At 42.9% G+C, this 19,004-nt stretch overlaps 1 protein-coding gene across 2 annotated transcripts in view; it reads left to right on the plus strand.

Annotated features, from left to right (window-relative positions):
- Nucleotides 1-4,294, plus strand: part of CBFB (core-binding factor subunit beta) — a 64,209-nt gene extending 59,915 nt beyond the window's left edge. The window contains exon 6 of one of the 2 annotated variants that reach the window (XM_084644184.1): nucleotides 2,059-4,294. In XM_084644184.1, coding sequence (XP_084500310.1) covers nucleotides 2,059-2,078 — 20 coding nt within the window. In that variant the 3' untranslated portion in view covers nucleotides 2,079-4,294. The remainder of the gene's footprint in view (nucleotides 1-2,058) is intronic. The other variant, XM_084644183.1, reaches the window with a different exon arrangement.
- The last annotated feature ends 14,710 nt before the right edge of the window (nucleotides 4,295-19,004 follow it).

Raw genomic sequence — 19,004 nt, forward strand, 5'->3', positions numbered from 1 at the left:
GTGATTAACTCAAATATTTAGAGAGATTCATTTCTTGCATTTTTAGAAGCATTGACATTAAAAATGTGGCCTGTTTCTGTCATAGAACAAGAAAATACATCCTATGCACTGTTAGATGTTTTTACTGGATCTCTGTCTCAAATTTTGGTATTATTACTCATGACTTAAGTAGCAGAAAATCTGATACAGTTTTAATGGATTTATTTATATTTCGTGGGTGTGTGGGTGGGTGGGTGTTAATTCTTCACTCCAAAACAGGATTATAGTTAACATCTATCATATTAATAAATTTCAGGAGAGGATTTATTTGGGATTAATGCTTGTGTGTAAAGCTGCCCTGTTATACTGTAGACATCCCATCTAAGGTCCTGCAAATGCTTACAAATGTTTAATTTTACACATGTGAATAGTCCCACTGACTTGAATAGGACTACTTATGCATAAAGTCAAGCAAGTATGTATTTGCAGGATTGAGGCCCAAGTTAACAGCTTTCTTCTCTGGCCTGGCGTTGGAGTCACTGAGATGTATCGTCCTGATTGACTTAAAGTTCTGAGTACATGAAGCTCTTACAGAGTGGTCTGAAATACTATAGTTTCATGGTTGTTATTCCAGGTAAAAGAGAACTCAGTGTACAGGTGGATGGATGTACTACAGATCTTAAACGAAATGTTAAGTTTGGATACTGGGAGAGTGAAGACCAAATTCTTGTCATGATTTGACTGTTGTCTCCAGGCTGCTTGTCCAGTTGAGATGTAGAACCCCAGCAGACGTGGACGTGCCAAACTGAGGATCTAGATTTTTGTCACGGAAAATTTGTGGTACAGACAGAGGTCATGTATCCATGATGAGTCTCCTGGAGCTGTCATCAGCCTTTGACCATAATACTGATTCTGAGGTTATGGAGATTTTTCACATGGTATCTAGCAGGAGTGGACAGACTGTGCTTCAGTGACTCTTATTCCTTCCTGTCAGAGAGATTCCAGAGGCTGGTGATGGGCAGTTTCTCATTGCCCCCAGCAAGCATTTTTGCAGGCTTCTAGTCTCACTTTGGTTCAGTTTTTGTATGTGGGTGGTAGGGGAGATTGTGAGATGGGTGGGCTGCATTGTCACCATTGTGTGGCTGGCATTCAGCTCTGCATTATTGTCTGATCGAGACAATGCAGTCACTTGGTTTTCCGAATGGTTGACCTCAGTTAAAGCATGGATAAAAAGGTCAGCAGAAGCTCAAGTCAGACAAGAGGGTGGTGATGCTGGTGAGTAGGGGATGAATTTGCAGGAAACAGCAGGGCTGATATCTGCACCTCCAATTAAAGGAATGTTTCCATCCTTTTTTCAAATGAGGCGTGCAACTTTTTGGCTTCAAAGAGACTACATAAAGGTCTGTCCTCTGACGCAGACTTAACCATACTTATCCATGCCTTTGTTAGCTCCAGATTGTATTAGTGCAACATGCTATCCATAGGGCTGCACTGGAAGACATCTAGACACTTCATTTTTTGACAGAATGCTGCCATTTGCCTACTTAGTGCAAGTCTATTGTACCTGTCCTCCGTAGACTTCACTGTCCTCTAGTTGCCTTCTAAGAACAGTGCAAGGTGTTGAATTTGATCTGTGAAGCCTTAGATGGTTGGAGTCTGTACTATATTTAGTAGCCACTCTGCTACCTCGGACCTCTCCCATCTGTTGAAATAAATTAAGTAGTAATTTAACAGTCCTTAGATTTGAACATCAGGAACTTGTGACACAGCATTTTCAGCGTAGGGTTTTCTACTCCAGGGTGTTCTTCCTCTGCTGGTCCATCAAAACCAGAACCAGACCTTCAAAGGATTGTGTGAAGTCTTGCTTTTACTAAAGTTTTTGCATGAAGGTGGGTGATTAAGTAGGGGGTATTGATGGTATTTTTGTATTTATAGTATGTATTTAACCATTTGAAGTGTAAATTTTGTGTCATGGAATTATTTGTGGTCATAAGCTTGTAATTAATGCATTTAAAAAATCAACTAAACTGATATTTCCAAACCATACCTTTAACTTTGAACATATATTTATTAATACAGGCAAGAAGACAAGACCCTAGTCCTGGATCTAACTTAGGAAGTGGTGATGACCTCAAACTGCGTTAATCAACAGCAGCAGCAGACGTGCCATGGGTCTGCACATATGCATTGCTTATACTTGGCAAAAGATTAAATAAAAGACCAGAAACTGTGATAACTGGGTTACTATGGTCTATTTCCTGACCTGCGGCAGTCACAACCAGCATGAACTGCCATGGTTTGCACTATGTTTATGTTACAATATCTGCATTTCCTATTGTAAGCATGTAGCCAGTGGCAATTTGAGATTGTTTTTCTATGCAAGCTTATTTTTGTTGGCACTATTTTAGTGAAATGGAAACTTAAGCAGCTATAAACCATTTTCCTCAACTCTAATAAAAAAAATTGTCACCTAAAAATAGGTCAAGACATTGCAGATTACAATTTTTTTTTTGTTTTTGGTAAATTGCTGGAAGCCAAGGCTTTCCAAGCTTAATTTTTTTTATATGGGCTTTGGAAGTTTTGGTTGTCATTATTGTGCTCCTGCTCTATTTTAGATATGCATTCTTGTCTTTTTTGCAATTTTCTTTATCTTCAAAATTTGCAAGACATTTTAAAGACTTCTGACATTTTTTGCATTATTTACAAGCTAAACCCAATAGCACAGAGCTGTCAATCAACTTTCTAACATGCATGTTTGATTGTTAAAGTTGCAATATCCTTTTAACTGCTAGCAATTCATTGGTTCCATTTCTTACAATAAAATGTTTTTAAAATATTTTTGATGTCACTGCATTCTGCCCCAGGATCTAACCTAGCTTCTATTCTGTACTAAATGAGTTTGGGTGGTAAATATAGCCCTGTATATAGTACCTACTGAGACTCCTAGGAAGTTGCAGGCTGGCTTCTGTTTTATTCAGGGATTTTTTTAAATAGTTCTGGAAAGGGATATTGCAACTTCACGATTGCATTTGACAGCATGTTAAACTGGGGACAAAGGTGATCAGCTGCAATGGTGATATTGTATTAAAAATCATGTCCAAGATATCTGCTTTAAGTGTATTTTATATCTTATGCTTTTTGTAAATTTATGCTGAATGATGAAAGGAGAGATTTGGGGTTGTGTAGAATCTCTCATACTGTCCATAGGACACTTTCTTTTATTAAATCGTCTACATATAAAACTAATTTACAGTATATATGGCATTTTCCAACAGGGTAAGATTTGGGATGGATTCATTTGTGTGAATAATTTTTGTAAACAGGCTTATTCCCAATTTTCCATCAACATCCATTACTTTAAAGAAAAAACTGGAAACGGCAGTGTCATTTGGCATTGTTTGAAGCTGATGCTTTCTGTATAGCTTAATTAATTTTTTGTTATTTGAAATGATCTTTAATATTAAAATGCTGAAGCTAGACCACTTATTTTAAAGAAAAAATTATGGTTTCATGATAAATTTTGAAAATGAACTGAAATTGTGTATGATTAGGATCATTAAACATTTGTTTTTATATGGTACCCTTACTGATGGCAAAACATTTGAATTGAAATTATATGAGGTCTTGCAAAAGTATAAACAAATAATGGAAATGTGACTGGGACTCCTTGTACATTAATACCATGAATATTTAACAGTTCGCTAAGACAGTTGTCTGTAACTGCTGTGACAACATCAAAAAATGGAAATACTTTGATATTGATACATACATTTAAATTTGGCTAATCTGACAGAGAAGGTTTCACATTCTTTGTGGTTCATATTATTTTCCCTCTCCCCTTCCCTGAAGAAGCATTTTTTTTCTAAAAAGCTTCTGTAATGTGATATTTAAGGTACCCATTGTTCTCGTCCTGGATCCTCTCTGCATCCCCTGTATTTTCAATGGAATAGTATGAAGATTTATTTTACATAATTTTCCTAATGGTTTCAGATCATGGTTCCAAACCATAAGTACATGGGAAATTATACTATCAGATATAAACTTTACTATCTTTGTGTAAATACTGAACTTTCCCTATCATCATTTAGCATTGTGCTGCTTACTATATCTTAATGCTGGCATTAAGATCAGAAACCCTTACCCTCTGCTGGTTAGTGCAGACTTTTTAAAGTACGTTTTAAGTTATTGATGCAATTTGATATTTTTCATAATTTCTATTTAAACAGAAGTTGCATCATCCTTTCTTGAATTCGTCTCCTTTAAGAGTTGCCTTAAGCTACAGGATTGCTTTTGCTACCTTTTGTGTTGTATGTTTAACTTTCATAATAAACTTCTGTGTAGTGAAAACAAATGGCTATCAGTTTTATTTCTGACCATTTTAGTGATCATCGCTAACAGGTTTGTTTCCAAATTGCTGTCATTTGTCATTTCCAAACTTACTGTCCATTTTAAAAGCAACAGTGACATCCAGTGGTCATTTCATCTCATCCTAACATCCCCTTTTAGTATTGATATTCCACAAATATTAAAGATTCCCAAAGTACTTACCATTATTGTAAGGGGACACTGTCAAGGTTGAAAATTTGACTGACTTTTCTTGAAAGTTTTTTTGCATGTAGTTTGACAACCAGATTTACTCTAACCGTATATACTACAACTTCAGACAATGGCAAATAATTTTTTTAAAAAACATGACTTTTTCCAACCCAGCAAAAAGCTCTGCACACACATGACAGCGGATCGTTTGCATGCATATTTTTGTATGAACCATTAATCCATTGCAGCTTGCAGGATCCGTTTTAAAAAGCAGTACAGTGCCATGGGAGAATCTCAAAGTTTAAAGGCCAGAGAGAGAGGCTGGATAGCCTGGCGTGTGGGGCATTCAGCTGGGAGATGGAAGTCCCAAGTTCCTGCACCAGCTCCAGTGATTATGTAATCAGTATTGCCAACCCCAAATGGTCAAAAATCACGACATCATGTACAAATAATAGATTTGGTGGCTTTTTTTTATTTGCCTTCTATTTGAGCCTTTAGGGTGCACTGGGGGTCACATTTTGAAGCTTTCCTCACAGCCACGAGGGCTAGAAACTTACTTTTTCTTTAAGAATGAAGGCACATCACACATCCACTTGAGCTCAGGAGGTGGGGCTTTAAGGAAAACTAATTATCATGAGACTTGTGACAAAATCATGAGTTGGCAACACTGTAATTATTTATACACAGTAGAACAGCTTCAACAGGAGAGTTTGAGAGAGGCCTTCATCAGAATATCCCATCACCTGGTGGTTAGGGCGAGGGAGACCCAGTGGTCAAATCTCTTTCCCACATCAGGTAGAGGAGGGATTTGAGCGTGGGTCTCCCACATCCCAGGTGAATGCTCTAACCGCTGGGCGAAAGCTTATATGGGGACATTCTCCTCCTCTGGGCATTTTGTGAATCAAGCCCTTTGCAAACAATGTTTTGGCTTGAACAAAATTTTTCAGAACTTTCACATTCTGTTCAACCAGAACCAAATTTTATTATTTTTAACTGCCAGTGAGCCCCCTCCCAAAAAAAATCATTTGCTCAGCTTTAGTAAGGATACACAATGTTGTTCATATGTGAAGTTGTTTAATTCCTCCTTTAAGAGAAGAAAAGGAGTACTTGTGGCACCTTAGAGACTAACCAATTTATTTGAGCATAAGCTTTCGTGCTTTCCTGCCTCTCCTTTAAGAGAGAATCTCAATGCATCCTCAACTATGGAGTGAAATTTGGTATATTTAGCCTACTCTTTGGATGTTGTACTGTACGTAGAAGATCCACTGGCAAGTTTCCTGCAGGAGGATGTCAAAAGCAATCCTAATGCAGGTCTGAGATGTGTAGAGGGAAAAAAAGGCCAGTTGTTCCCAAAAGCAGAAAATAGGGCTGGTGATATTACTACTCGGGGCAGGAGGAGCAAGAATATTGGTTTTGGAGGTCTTGAACAATTTGTCCATCTGAAAAAGCAAAGTTTACTGGTTAATCAGATAATTTTTAACTTTCCATGTTAGGGGTCTTAGCAGTCACTACACCCTCCTGCTCTGAGAGACTTAAGAGTGCTTGGTTACTAGTCTGTTTGTTTGTTTGTAGTTTGTAAATGTATAGTGCCATATTTTCCTTTGAAGGGGGTGGCACCTGGCCCTGTGTGATCTTACTTCACCTAACTACCTTTTAATTAGGCTATTAGTAAAATTGCTCTTTGTCAGTGAAAACAATGAACTGTTCCTTCTGTGAATTTAAACCATCCTTTACATGATGTTGATCTTCGATTTTCCTTTAAATGAAGGACTCAGAAGTTAATGGGGAGAACTAGTTTTGGAAAGAGTCCAAGCATACTTGGATAATCCAATACAAAACCAATTTTGAGATGATGTCACATAGTCTGTTGCATACTTAGGTCTCTTTCCAGTTTTTTTTTCTTGCTGCATAAATTTGGGACGCTATCCTGTGTATTTAATAGTCTATCCTATTTTTATGTGGGGGCAATTTATTTAACTAACTCATCAATTTTACCACTTATTACTGTAAATTATTTGCATCCTAAATGCAGAATCCAGAAAATGAGTTGTAGGAAATGTGTGTGTAAATTATAACTAATGCAGTATCACTATAAGTTTTCCGTGCTATTATTCTCATCCCTTGTTTTGGATCTTTGTCCTGCAATTTGACCAATGACCATTTGAGACGTACATAGTGAAGTATCAATAAGCCACTGCACAGCTTGAAACTTCTTGGGCTAACCTGTTTTAAAAACCATGTTAGGTAATGGCTTTAACAATGAGAAATTAACATTACAGACTTCCATAACCTCCCCCCTCACACATTTCAAACTGACAAGTCAACTGTCAGCTAACACACAGCCATTAATAGAAATCTTGGAGCAGATGGACATGCTTTAACTCCCTTTCCAGGTGAGCATCAAAATGAAAAATCCAAACATTTACAAGCTGGAGTGGGGGGAGGGAGTTTCAATGACAAAGGTGAGAATATTCTTGATGGGACCAAATCCAAAGCCCATTGAAGTCAATAGCAGTTTTTGGACCAGGTCCTAGCTGTGTTCTGTGTATGAGTTCAGGAGAAGGCTCTAGTTAGTCCAGTAGTGGGAGACAGCTCAACTTCTTGGGTTGTTGAGAGCATTTGGCTTTTAGTCTCCTGCCTCAATACGCACCTGTGGCGTTTTTTTAGTAAATGATATTTTTAGTAACTCTACCTATATATTTTAAGAATGATTCAGGCTTTTTGCTCCTTATGCTGCCAGTGGGGACCAAGTGCTGCTTTTCCATTCTGTGCTCCGAGAGATCCCAGATGGAAAGCATGAACTAATCGTTTGTATGTGACAAATTAGCTGGGGACAGGTGAAATGGATTTAAAGGAAGGAGGCAAATGAAGTGGATTCTGCCATCTGTTTAAACACGCAGGTTTAACAAGCAGCTTTCTTACAGACTCACCACGGGAAATGAGACGATGCCCATACAGCATCTAGACATAAAAATCCCAGAGGGTGGAAACTGGTGACTTGCAAAGAAAAGAAATGCAGGAGTTGCCTCTTAGCACCAAATATTTCTTCCCCTTTTGTATTTGCAAGCAAATTATTTGAGCTCAACAAATATCCTATGTGCAGTTGTGGCAGCTGTCGGACTGGAAGTGATTTCAATAGATCTATCCTATGCAAGAGAGAAAGTGAGCTGATAGCTTCCTCCACACTAATTCTTCAGTCTCCTTCCCAGCCTCCCTTACCCTGACATCTCACTGGGCCCATATACTGTCAGAGATCTATTGAAAGCATGGCAATTACAGCTTTTTAATGTTGTTCCAACTTCCACATCATCATAGTTCAGAGTAATTGCCCTAGTATTCCCCCTCCATTGGGCAGCAAGGGAACCCGCTCCCAGGCTTGTGGCCTCTCCAGATATTGCCTCTCTTGGATGGAGACAGGCATCTCTCCCCCTACTGCCCAGGGGATTTCCAGGCTCCACAAGTACGGTGACTTTTCCCAGCAAAAAATACTGCCTAAATAGGCCTGCTTCATTTCTCTCCTCAAAGATGGTACACGGTGTGGTTGCTACAGCCGTACGCTATCACATTACTGTATCTAAGCAAGATGAGTTATTCTTAAGGTAGAAAGCATATAGAAAATACATTAAAAACAAAAGAACCTACACAAATGCTAATAAGCTTACCAGAGATTGCCGGCCACATTGACAAGGGCTCTGAGTGGTGATTTGTCCTTCTGGCCTTTCCCTAAGATTGGGACCCCCTTAGACCAGAAGTCCTGTCTGTTTGCTGGATCAGTTTAAAAGCCAGCTATTCATCCAAAAATATTTTCTTTGTCTCTTGGTCCCTAGGAAATCGAGTTTGAATTAGTATAAGCAGACCTTTCCAGGCGGTGGTGTTTCTCTAGAGATGTTACAATCTGTGAGAATTTGCCTCGTCACCATAATGCTGTTCTTCTCTTTACTCTCCCAGTGGAAATACATAAAGTTCCTGAATAACTCACAGACCATTGTACTTCTAATACAATGGACTCCAAAGATATTAAACTCAATAAGGCTTCTCCAGGCTATTATAAGATACTCACAATCTGTCACAATTGATCAAAAGAAAAAAAATACTCAAGCTATTGAAAAATGCTGTTTTATGCAATTACGCTGGTGGTTCAAAACATCATTAGTTATTTTTGAGACAATAAAAAGTAGTATTACTGTATTTGGGTTAATGACAACAATTTATTTCAGGGGTAGAGGGTTTGTAGAGAACAGAACATAATGGCCATTCTGCCTCAGAGCAGTGGTCCATCATTCTAGCCCAGTATCCTGTCTCTGATGCTGGCCAGTGCCAGTTGCTTTATAGGGAATGAACAGAACAAGACCATTATGAGTGATCCATCCCCTGTTATCCAGTCGCAGCTTCTGGCAGTTAGAGGTTTTTTGGCACCCAGAGCACAGGGTTGTGTATCTGACCATCTTGACTAATAGCGATTGATGGACCTAACACCCATTTATACTTTTGGCCTTCACAACATCGCCTGGCAACGAGTGCTGCAGGCCAGGGTGACTGTGCGTTGTGTGAAGAAGTACTTCCTTGTGTCTGTTTTAAACCACTGCCTATTCATTTCATTGGGTGATCACTGGTTCCTGTGTCACATGAAGGGGTAAATGACACTTCCTTATTCACGTTCTCCACACCTTACATATTACAGACCTCTGTCAGATCCCCCCTCAGTCATCTCTGTTCTAAACTGAACAGTCCCAGTCTTATTAAACTCTCCTCATACGGCAACTGTTCCATCCCCCTCATCATTTTTGTTGCTCTTCTCTGTACCTTTTCCAATTCCAATATAGCTTTTTTTGAGATGGACTGACCAGAATTGCATTCAGCAGTCAAGAGGTGGGTGTACCATGGATTTATAGTTCCATTATTATTTTTTTCTGTTCTATTAACTATCTCCTTACAAATGATTCCTAATTTTCTCTTAGCTTTTTTCACAGTTGCTGTACAGTGAGCTGACGTTTTCAGAGAACAATCCACCATGACTAGAATATCTCTTCCCTGAGAATTAACAGCTAATTTAGACCCCATTATTTTGTATAGTTGGGGTTATTTTTTCTAGTGCACATTAATTTGCATTTATCAACATTGGATTTCATCTGCCATTTTGTTGCCCAGTCACCCAGGTTTGTTAGATCCCTTTGTAACTCTTCGCAGTCTGCTTTTGGACATCTTTGAGTAACTTTGTCGTCTGCAGATTTTGCCACCTCACCGTTCACTCCCTTTTCCAGATCATTTATGAACAGCAGAGGTCCCGATATGGATTCTTAGGAGATCCAGCAATTTATCTCTCTGCATTGTGAAAACTCGCGGTTTATTCCTACCCCCTTGTTTCCTATCTTTTAACCAGTTACTGATCCATGAGAGGACCTTCCCTTTTATCCTATGACTGCTTAGTTTGCTTAAGAGCCTTTGGTGAAGGACCTTGAAAGTCCAAGTATGCTGTGTCCACTGGATCACCCTTGTCTGCAAGCTTGTTGACACCCTGAAAGAACTCTAATAGACTCTTCCTGAGTGCAACATAGGATCCTTAAAAGTCCCTAATATACTGATTCTGCACTCAGCTATATTGGGGTAACTCAAAGTCAATAGAGTGACAATGGTGTAAAACCCAGGAAAGGTGAGAAGGTAATCAGGCCAGGGGTGTGTGTTTCTGTTTCAACAAGACTCCACACAGGAAACAGCAGCGCCAATCAATTAACAATCTTTTTTTAATTATTATTTAACAAATTTCAAATTTGTCAGAGGAGCTAAGTCAATGAATGCCTTTTGCATCCTATTTGGTATTACACTATGCACCAAGATGATCAAACAATTCTGGCTTCTTGTCTGTTATCAGTGGTCTGCTAGATCCAATTTAGTGTACACAATATCATCCAGAGGGGGGTGTGCACGGGAGAGGGAGACACCACCCGACACACCCCAAACTGGAATTCTTACAGACAGGTGATGGCTGTGGTATCAGACTAGTAAAGCTGTGGCGGCATGTTGAGTTGCCTGCTGGAACACATACATGCCAGCAGGAGATTCCCCCGGGGTAGGTGAGATTCCGATGTTGGTGGGGTGTAACGTTTTGGAGCTCAACCAGGCCAATAAGGGGTTTGGTCACTGTCTGCCGTGTAACCTTGGGTGTCTTGTGGCTGTGCAGCTTTGGTCCAGAGCTCTGACTCCAGCATCCTGCCAGCAGCCCACAAGCTTCATCCAGGCTTTACCTGACCCAATTACTCCTTGCAGACTGACCTTAGTACCCTTCCAGCCCCAAATTCATGCCAAAATCGTCCTACTGCAGGGACCAGTCCCTCTCGCTGGACCCTCCTAGAGAAAGGGTTTGGTTCACTGCCTTTACAGAGACACACTCCAAGCTGTCAGCTTTCTGGAAGTACATGCTTTACTTAAACGTACGCAGCCCTGATGATTTATAATGAACACCCAACAAGTTTATGAACAGAGGAGCTTGGACGACATGATGCCAAGTGAGAGAAAAAGGTAGAGATGGTTACAAGCCAATAGAAGTGGGGGAAAAAACTCATCTAAAAGTTTAAAATCTTTGTTCAAGATGGTTTCTCTCAGCCCTAGTCTCTTTTCCAGCCATTGCAGGCCAGACCAGGACCCATCACAGAGACCAAACCAGGCTTGGTTTCTCGGTTAGGTGAAGGGTAAAGATGGAGAGTCACTGTGTCCCTTATATCCCCAAGGGGATGTCTTTGTCTTACACATCAGGAAGACCTGCTGGGGAATCTGTCTCCTGTGTCTCCCTGGGATGCAGGAGCCATCTTGATTGTTTCTGACTCAGGATAACCCCCACCAGTTCATCACAGTGGCTTTTTCACTGGTAATATGTCAGTTGAGGTAAACCCACATGGCCTTTGTCTAGGACAGGCGTGTTTATCACCTTTACCTAGGCTAGGCTGTCTGGTCTGGTGACATCATACAGAGGGAATCCATAACCTCACATAAACACTGTTGACACATGCACTTTGCAATTATATTAATAACCAGCGGGGGATTCATTTTCATATGGTACCTCACAAGGCATATTTTATTCAAATATTATTGCAGAAGTGTGTAGGGTGTGAATTTGGGGGGCCTAGCGTTACATGGGTATAATGTGCCTGGCCCTCTGAGCTGGGGGGTGGAGAGGGAAGAGGCAGTGATCTCTACTGGGTAGGACACTGCTTGGAAGTCAGGAGACCTGATCTTTTTCGGGCTTTGTAACTGACCTGATGGATGACCTGGGGCAAGTCGCATCCCTTCTCTGTGTCTCAGTTTCCCTCCCACCTTTTATCTATTATGTCTGTTCAGACTGTACCCTCTTTAGGCAGGGACTCCCGCACTATGTGTTCGTGCAGAGCTTTCCACCATGGGGCCCTGATCTCATCTGTGGCCTCTGGCTGATGCTGTTATAATGAATGTGCCCAGAATAGTTTTTCTGTGGTGGAACTCATTACCTAGTCATGGTGTCAGATTTAGAGGAAGCTCTTGGCCGTACCAATTGGTTCAGGATGAAATTCTACCTAGATATCCGAAAGTCTGGAGAAGACTGGAGAAACTCGCTGGGGAGGGGGGGAGATTGCACGTTTGATTTGATAGAATGACATGTCATTTTCCCAGAAAGAGAGCAAAAAGCTCCCCTCCCTTCCCACTGAAAATAAAACAATTTGTATCCAAATCTAACCCTTCTCCCCTGGGACACCTGAGGCAGTGATCATGCTACTGCAAAAGGGAGGCTGGTTACCCACCAGCTTCCCAGCGCAATTTAAGTTGCTTGTTCTCCTCTCTGAAGCCCCAGGTGTCCTGAGACCTGTGTAACAATCCGGGCCAGCCAGTCTCCCTCCACCTGTCGCTGAAGTAGCCGTTGCTGCTGTCCCCAAGGCTGAACACTTGGGAGCTGGCAGTACAGCATCCTTGCTGGAGCCTGTATGTCTCTGGAATTTCCTTCCTTTGGCTGCTCCATGAGAATCTGCTGCCTCTAACGCTTTTCCTCCCTCATGTAGCTTTTTCTTAATTGCAGGGTTCCCAGTTAGGTGTGCTTTGTGGGTTGGCAGGTAGCAGATGGCTTAGGGCAGAATGTGTTTCATGATTAAGTAAAATGTCTGTGTTGTTTGTTTAACTTTAATGATGCTCAAGTCGAAGAGAAATAGGAGCCTAAAAAAATCTTATCAATAAAATAGCTTGTTATCCATCAAGAGGTGCATTGTTTTGCACGTGCTTTGACTCAAGGAGCTCAGTCTGTTGAAAGCTTAACAAAGAAGGTGATGGGTGACTTAATTGCAGTCGATAAGCACCTACCTTAGAAACAAAGATTTGCTAATAGAGGGCTCCTCAGTCTAGCAGACAAAGGTGTAACACGATCCAACGGCTAAATAATAAAACTAGACCAATTCAGACAGGAAATAAGGCATAAATTTTTAATGGTCAGAGGAATGAATCATTGGAACAATTTAACAAGGGTTGTGGTGAATTCTCCATCACTAACCATTTTGAAATCAAGACTGGGTGTTTTTCTAAGAGATCTGTTCTAGGAATTATTTGGGGGAAATTCTCTGATGTGTGTTATACAGGGGGTCAGACTAGATGATCACAGTTCTCTCTTCTGGCCTTAGAATCTATGAATCTCTGACACATACAGAGCATCGTGCTAGAGAAATGGCAGAAGGCGAGAAAACATTTTCATACTAAACCTTTGTTTCAGGTTCTTCACCCTTTCTGCTCGAGTCTTCCTCTGCGCTCAGATTTCTCAGCCTCAGGTCAGGGCCGATTTTGTTGTTGTTGACAGTTGGCTAAAATTCTACTTAGCTGTTGTTGAGCGACCTAGACATGCAGAATTGATTCCTAAATACGCTGCAGCCACTATGGTACAAGCCTCCGTAACTGAACTACTTGACAGGATATTCCCACACAGAAGAGACATCCTCTTTTTAGTTCTGCTTTCGGTTATGTATTGCAAAAGCGCGTCTTGCGTGACCACAAGGACACACTACCCGTTGGCTTGGGAAGCACGTGACTCACTTTCTAAAACAATTGTAACGTGCAGTGCCGCTTTTTTCCCAGGAGAACTCATCCTGTTCATCTGAGGGCATGGACCTCCGCGACTGCAAACGTTGTCTTGTGATTAGTAACGGAGCCCAGCATCTGGCCCAGTACGGTTAAAGGGATAACACTTGGTAGAGCTGTTGTTCCTTTCACCAGGAGTTTCAAGTACTTAACAAAGGTTAAGCCCCATGACACCCCTGTAAAGTAGACACTATTATCCCCAGTTTACCAAGACCAAACAACTTTCCCGACGTCCTGGAGGGAATTGGTAAGAATAGAAACCCAGGAGTCTGCACTCTCAGTTCCTTGTTCTGACTGCGAGACTGTACTTCCTGTGACAGTTTTCCTTTATTTGAGTTGTCACACGGTGATTTTTGATTTGTTGAGGATTTTCCATAAGTAATTGCAAGATAAGCTGTGAGGGGGAGCTTCTGGGTTGAACCCCATCAATGGAAATCATCACCAGTCCCCCCCACACCACCACCATCCTGTTGCCTCCAATAACAGCCCTGTGAGTCCACTGTTCGGCAACTAACTCATCAATACATCTGTTATTAGCAAGTCTCCAGTGTCAGCCAGGATCTCTGGAAAATGGTCCAAAGAATTTGGACCATGAGGGGCTGCTAAGGAACTAAAATCATTAGATAGGACTTTGACGCTGTTTGCTGACCCAGAATTAGGTGCCACGAGTGAACAACGACTAGTGTGTTTAAAATCACAGCAGCAAGGGAGATGTTCAAGGACTGAAGTTTGATGGAACAAGTGGGTGATCTCAGATCTTGAGAGCACAATGCTGCAGAAAGCACTGAAGTCCCACAGCCATGCTTTCAGACTAAGCAAGCTGGAACAAACCCTTTCTTTCATTATTTAAAACCCATTAAAGGCTCAGAATTCAGTGACTTGGGGAAATGGTCTATATTTATGCTAGGCTCACAGATCTGAGAGAGCTGCGATTTGCCCAGGATTTTCAAAAGTGACTAGACCAGGGGTGGCCAACCTGGGGCTCCAGAGCCACATGCGGCTCTTCAGAAGTTAACATGCGGCTCCTTGTCCAGGCCCCGACTCTGCGGCTGGAGCTACAGACGCCAACTTTCCAATGTGCTGGGGGGTGCTCGCTGCTCCACCCCTGGCTGTGCCACAGGCCCTGCTCCCACTCCACCCCTTCCCACCCCCTCCACTGAGCCTGCCGTGCCCTCACTCCTCCCCCTCCTTCCCAGAGCCTCCTGCATGCCAGGAAACAGCTGATGGGGAGGGAGGGGAAAGCGCTGATTGGCGGGGCTGCTGGTGGGTGGGAGGCGCTGGGAGTGAGGTGGGGAGCGGATGCGGGGCTGCTGACACATTACTGTGGTTTTTTGGCAATGTACATTGGTAAATTCTGGCTCCTTCTCCGGCTCAGGTTGGCCACCCCTGGACTAGACCCTCCACTTCTGGGTGCCCCCATGTTGGACACTTCTACAAGTCCTGATTTTCAGAAAGTGCAGAGCATCCACCCCCTCTCAGGTATCTTCAGTTGTGCACCCCAAATGCACTTAAGTGCTTTTGAAAATCTTTAACCGCAAGCATTTTTACACTTGTCATTTAACTTTCCAGTAGGTTCCTTAGATTCCTCATTACACAAACCCACAGTCCCCAGTTTCAGGGACACATCCTCTATAAGTAGAGGAGACTTGAGGCCAAAATCTCTCTGCTCATACTCCTATTAGGTTATTCTATCCTGCCCCTTCCCTTCCACCTTGAAGGAGCAGCTGTAACTTTGTAGATCTGCTCTATGCTGAAATGTATTTCTGGCCTAATTCAGTCATGAAGCTGCAAACTCTTTTGATTGGTGAGTGAGTGACTGGTGAAGTGAAAAGTCCAGCCGGTGCAGTGTACTAGCTTAAAGAATGCTTGGTTTAAGGATACTCTTTCGTACTATAGCACAGTCATCCTTCCACAGCTTCATAATCCAAGATTGAGGGGAAACCCACTGTGGTGACACTAGGAAGCAGAAGTTGCGTTAGTCTGAGCTACAGAGCCAGAGAAAACCACCGAGTGAGTCTGAGTCCAGCAGTCTCCGTAAAGCATCCACCTTACATTCATTACTACCAAGTCCTGCATCTTCCCTTCCATAACGTACCCTGCACACAACATGCTCACTCCCGTTGAAAAGCGAGAGTGAGGATTTTTAAAGTGGCAGGCTTTAAAAAAAAGATACCAGGTTATCAGACACCATAGTGATAGCACATTAAGTAGATTAGAGAGAGAAGAACTGTTCTCCCTTTCACCCCTCCCCTAGTGGTGCTAAGATCCCACCCCACCACTGATTAAGATTCAGAACTTCAGCAGCGAGTGCATGCAGCGAGGTAAGCGAGGGCTCTGCTGTCAGGGAGATGAACTGCATGGCCTAATACCGCGGGTCTATTCCAGCTAAGGGCTAGGCATCTGTCTACACAGCAGCTGGAAGATGTGAGTCACAGCTTGGGTAGACAGACCTGTGCTAGCTCCTCTCGAGCTAGCATGCTAAAAATAGCCACATGGGCTGTAGTGGTGTGGGCTTAGTGGCTCAGGTTAGCCACCTGCTTGACCTCGGATGGACCTTCCAGCTGTGGTGTAGACATGCCCTAGAGGTCTGTGCAGTGTTTAATTTGTAATGAAGGAGGTGGTGGGGCTGAAGCAATTGTTTTACTTTCATAACTGACACGCCAAGCCCAGAGGCACCGGGCCGATGAACTTCCCAAGCCCAGAGGCACCGGGCCGATGAACTTCCCAAGCCCAGAGGCGCCAGGGCTCTGCCCTGGCACAAATTAAGCTCCGAGTCTGTGACAGTTTGAGCCATTCCTGGGCCCCATTTTCTCACTGTGGAATGGGAGCAACTCCCACTGAGTATTCTGTGAGTTCAGTGGGAGAATTGGGCCACTGGGCAGTCGGGTGTGGATACTTTAAGATAAGCGTTGGTTGGCTTCAGTTCTCTTGGGGCTTGCTCATGGCTCTGTGTGCGCAAATGAAAAAGCCCATGGATCCTGCAGCCACCAGCAGGATATCTCCTCATGCTGTGTTCACTATGAGATCACAACATTGACTGGCATAAATACTATTTTGTTCCGTGTCTTTGCTAGAGGAATCTGGAGAGGGGGCAGCATTAGCTACCAAGTAATGAAGACTGTTGATTGTGACGAGAATAAATCTTGTGCCATGAATATCTCTTGACTTGCATTATGCTGTAACTAGTGCTTCAGATCATTCTGCTGGTTATGCAGAATAGTCCCCTTGAAAATCTTTCTTCATTATTGTATTGATGATCTGCCCCTATTTTAATTTGCTATACTTAGTGTGATTGAACCAAAGACTCACTTGTGTGGTTACCCCATTGCTTAGTGCCTTGACTTTAATACAGCTGTGACCGATGTGCATCGTCTCATTTGCGTTTAGATTTTGCATTTGAACAGAGATCTCCTGTTTGCTAACCCTCACATTTATGGCATGGGTTGTGATCTACAGCTCTCTGGAGCAACTTTGCTCACATGTTCTATTCATTTAATGTCCTCTGCTCTATTATGGTAAAAGCTCCCCTTTCTTTTAATTTCCTGCCCTTTTAAACAACTTTCTCCTGAAAAGTATTGATAAATGCTAATTATTTGCAAGGAGACCAAAGCTTTTATTATAAGGGGTCCATTTCCTATAGAAACAATTCTTAAGTGGCTATGGATATTTTATAAGTATTCTATTGGTGGACTGGGTTGCTTATGAGACAGGTGATTAAGAATTTGATCTAGTGCCCATTGAAAGGCCCTGCTGTCTTCAGTGGGTGTTGGTTTGGCCCTGAAATAGAATGATAGAAGATTAGGGTTGGAAGAGACCTCAGGAGGTCATCTAGTCCAGCCCCAACTAAATCATCCCAGCTAGGGCTTTGTCAAGCTGGGCCTTAAAAACCTCTAAGGAAAGAGATTCCACCACCTCCCTAGGTAATCCATTCCAGTGCTTCACCACCCTCCTCGTGAAATAGTTTTTCCTAATATCCAGCCTAGACCTCCCCCACTGCAACTTGAGACCATTGCTTCTTGTTTTATCACCTGTCACCACTGAGAACAGACGAGCTCCATCCTCTTTGGAACCCCACTTCAGGTTCCATCCTCTGCTCAACTCTGGCTTTGGTCACTGATGACTGAAAGTTATCATCTGAGAACTATGTAGTACAAGGAGTTTATGGCCTTACTTCAGCTGGACTGCAGGAGAGATGGCCACGTGACGAAGCCGCTGTTGCCATTGGTACATTTGGTGGCAATCTCAGCAAAGAGCCTGCATGGAGACTGAATTGACCCTGTCACCAGGTGAAGTGGACCTTCAAAGGCAAGGGGTGGACCAGTGCTTGGGTTCTGTGTTGATCTAGCACCTTTCACCAGTATTAAAAAAAGGCAAATTCTGCTTCTATGGGAAACATGCACATTCCTGGCCTGAATGAGCTGCTGTTAGAATAGTGCACTGATGGCATCTCACCAGACATTTCACTGACTCTTCTTTTGCAGTCAAAAGAGAGAGTGTCTCAAACTATTGTTTTACATTTACTTTAACAAAAAAAGAAAAAGGCACGTAAGTACCTCTCTAGCCACGTGCATGCTGCAGGGTGCAACGTCTCTCTGAAACCAGGCTAAGATTTGCAAATAACATTTAATAAGCAATTTCCCCCCTTAAGTCAACCTTAAGGTTTAGATTCTCAAAGTCACCTGTGTGATTTGGGCGTCCAGGTTCCAGTGAAAATTAATGGGAATTACCCAGCCAAATCTCTACAGTGCCTTTGGTGAAACTGCCCAGGTTAATAGGCCACTGGGAGAAAAAGGGCCTTATCCTTTGTGCAGTCATTCGCACGTCAGGGTAAACCAGAGTGGCGGTATTTTGCAGAGGAGTGAATGGCTGCACGAGGGATAAAGCCGTGGAGACTCAATGCCAGGACCTCTCAGCAGATCTAAACACACCTATTGCTGCAGACTCTCAATCCGGTCATGTAAGTCCCAAGGTCAGATTCTGGTTCTCCTGGGTGGGTGTGGGAGAATGGAAGGCCCCGTGACCCTTCTCCCCTGGTGCTGTTGCACACTGAGCCACTAGAATCCCTTTCCCCCTACTTGCACTCCCTGAGCACAAGGGGTGGATGGCGGGGTCCTGCCACCCCACTTCCGCCCTGGCTGGCAGATCAGGGCTGGTGGCGCAGGGAAGCGGGTGGTTCGCTCCGTTGCGGGGCCTAGTAGGAGCTACTCCTGCATCTGCTCACCCAGAGTTGTTCTGCCGGCATGTGGTCTCTACCATGCCTCCAGCCCCAGCAATGGAGCAGCATCCCCTCCCCGCACACTCCAGCCGTAGCAGTGGCTTGAGAAGCCACAATCTGGCGCTGTGTTTGCCACTGTGCTCTTGGCTAGCTCTGCTTCGGTCAGTCCTGGACTCTCCGGGTCTGTAAA

This window comes from Lepidochelys olivacea (assembly GCF_965140295.1).
Source record: "Lepidochelys olivacea isolate rLepOli2 genome assembly, chromosome: 12".
NCBI lineage: Eukaryota > Metazoa > Chordata > Testudines > Cheloniidae > Lepidochelys > Lepidochelys olivacea.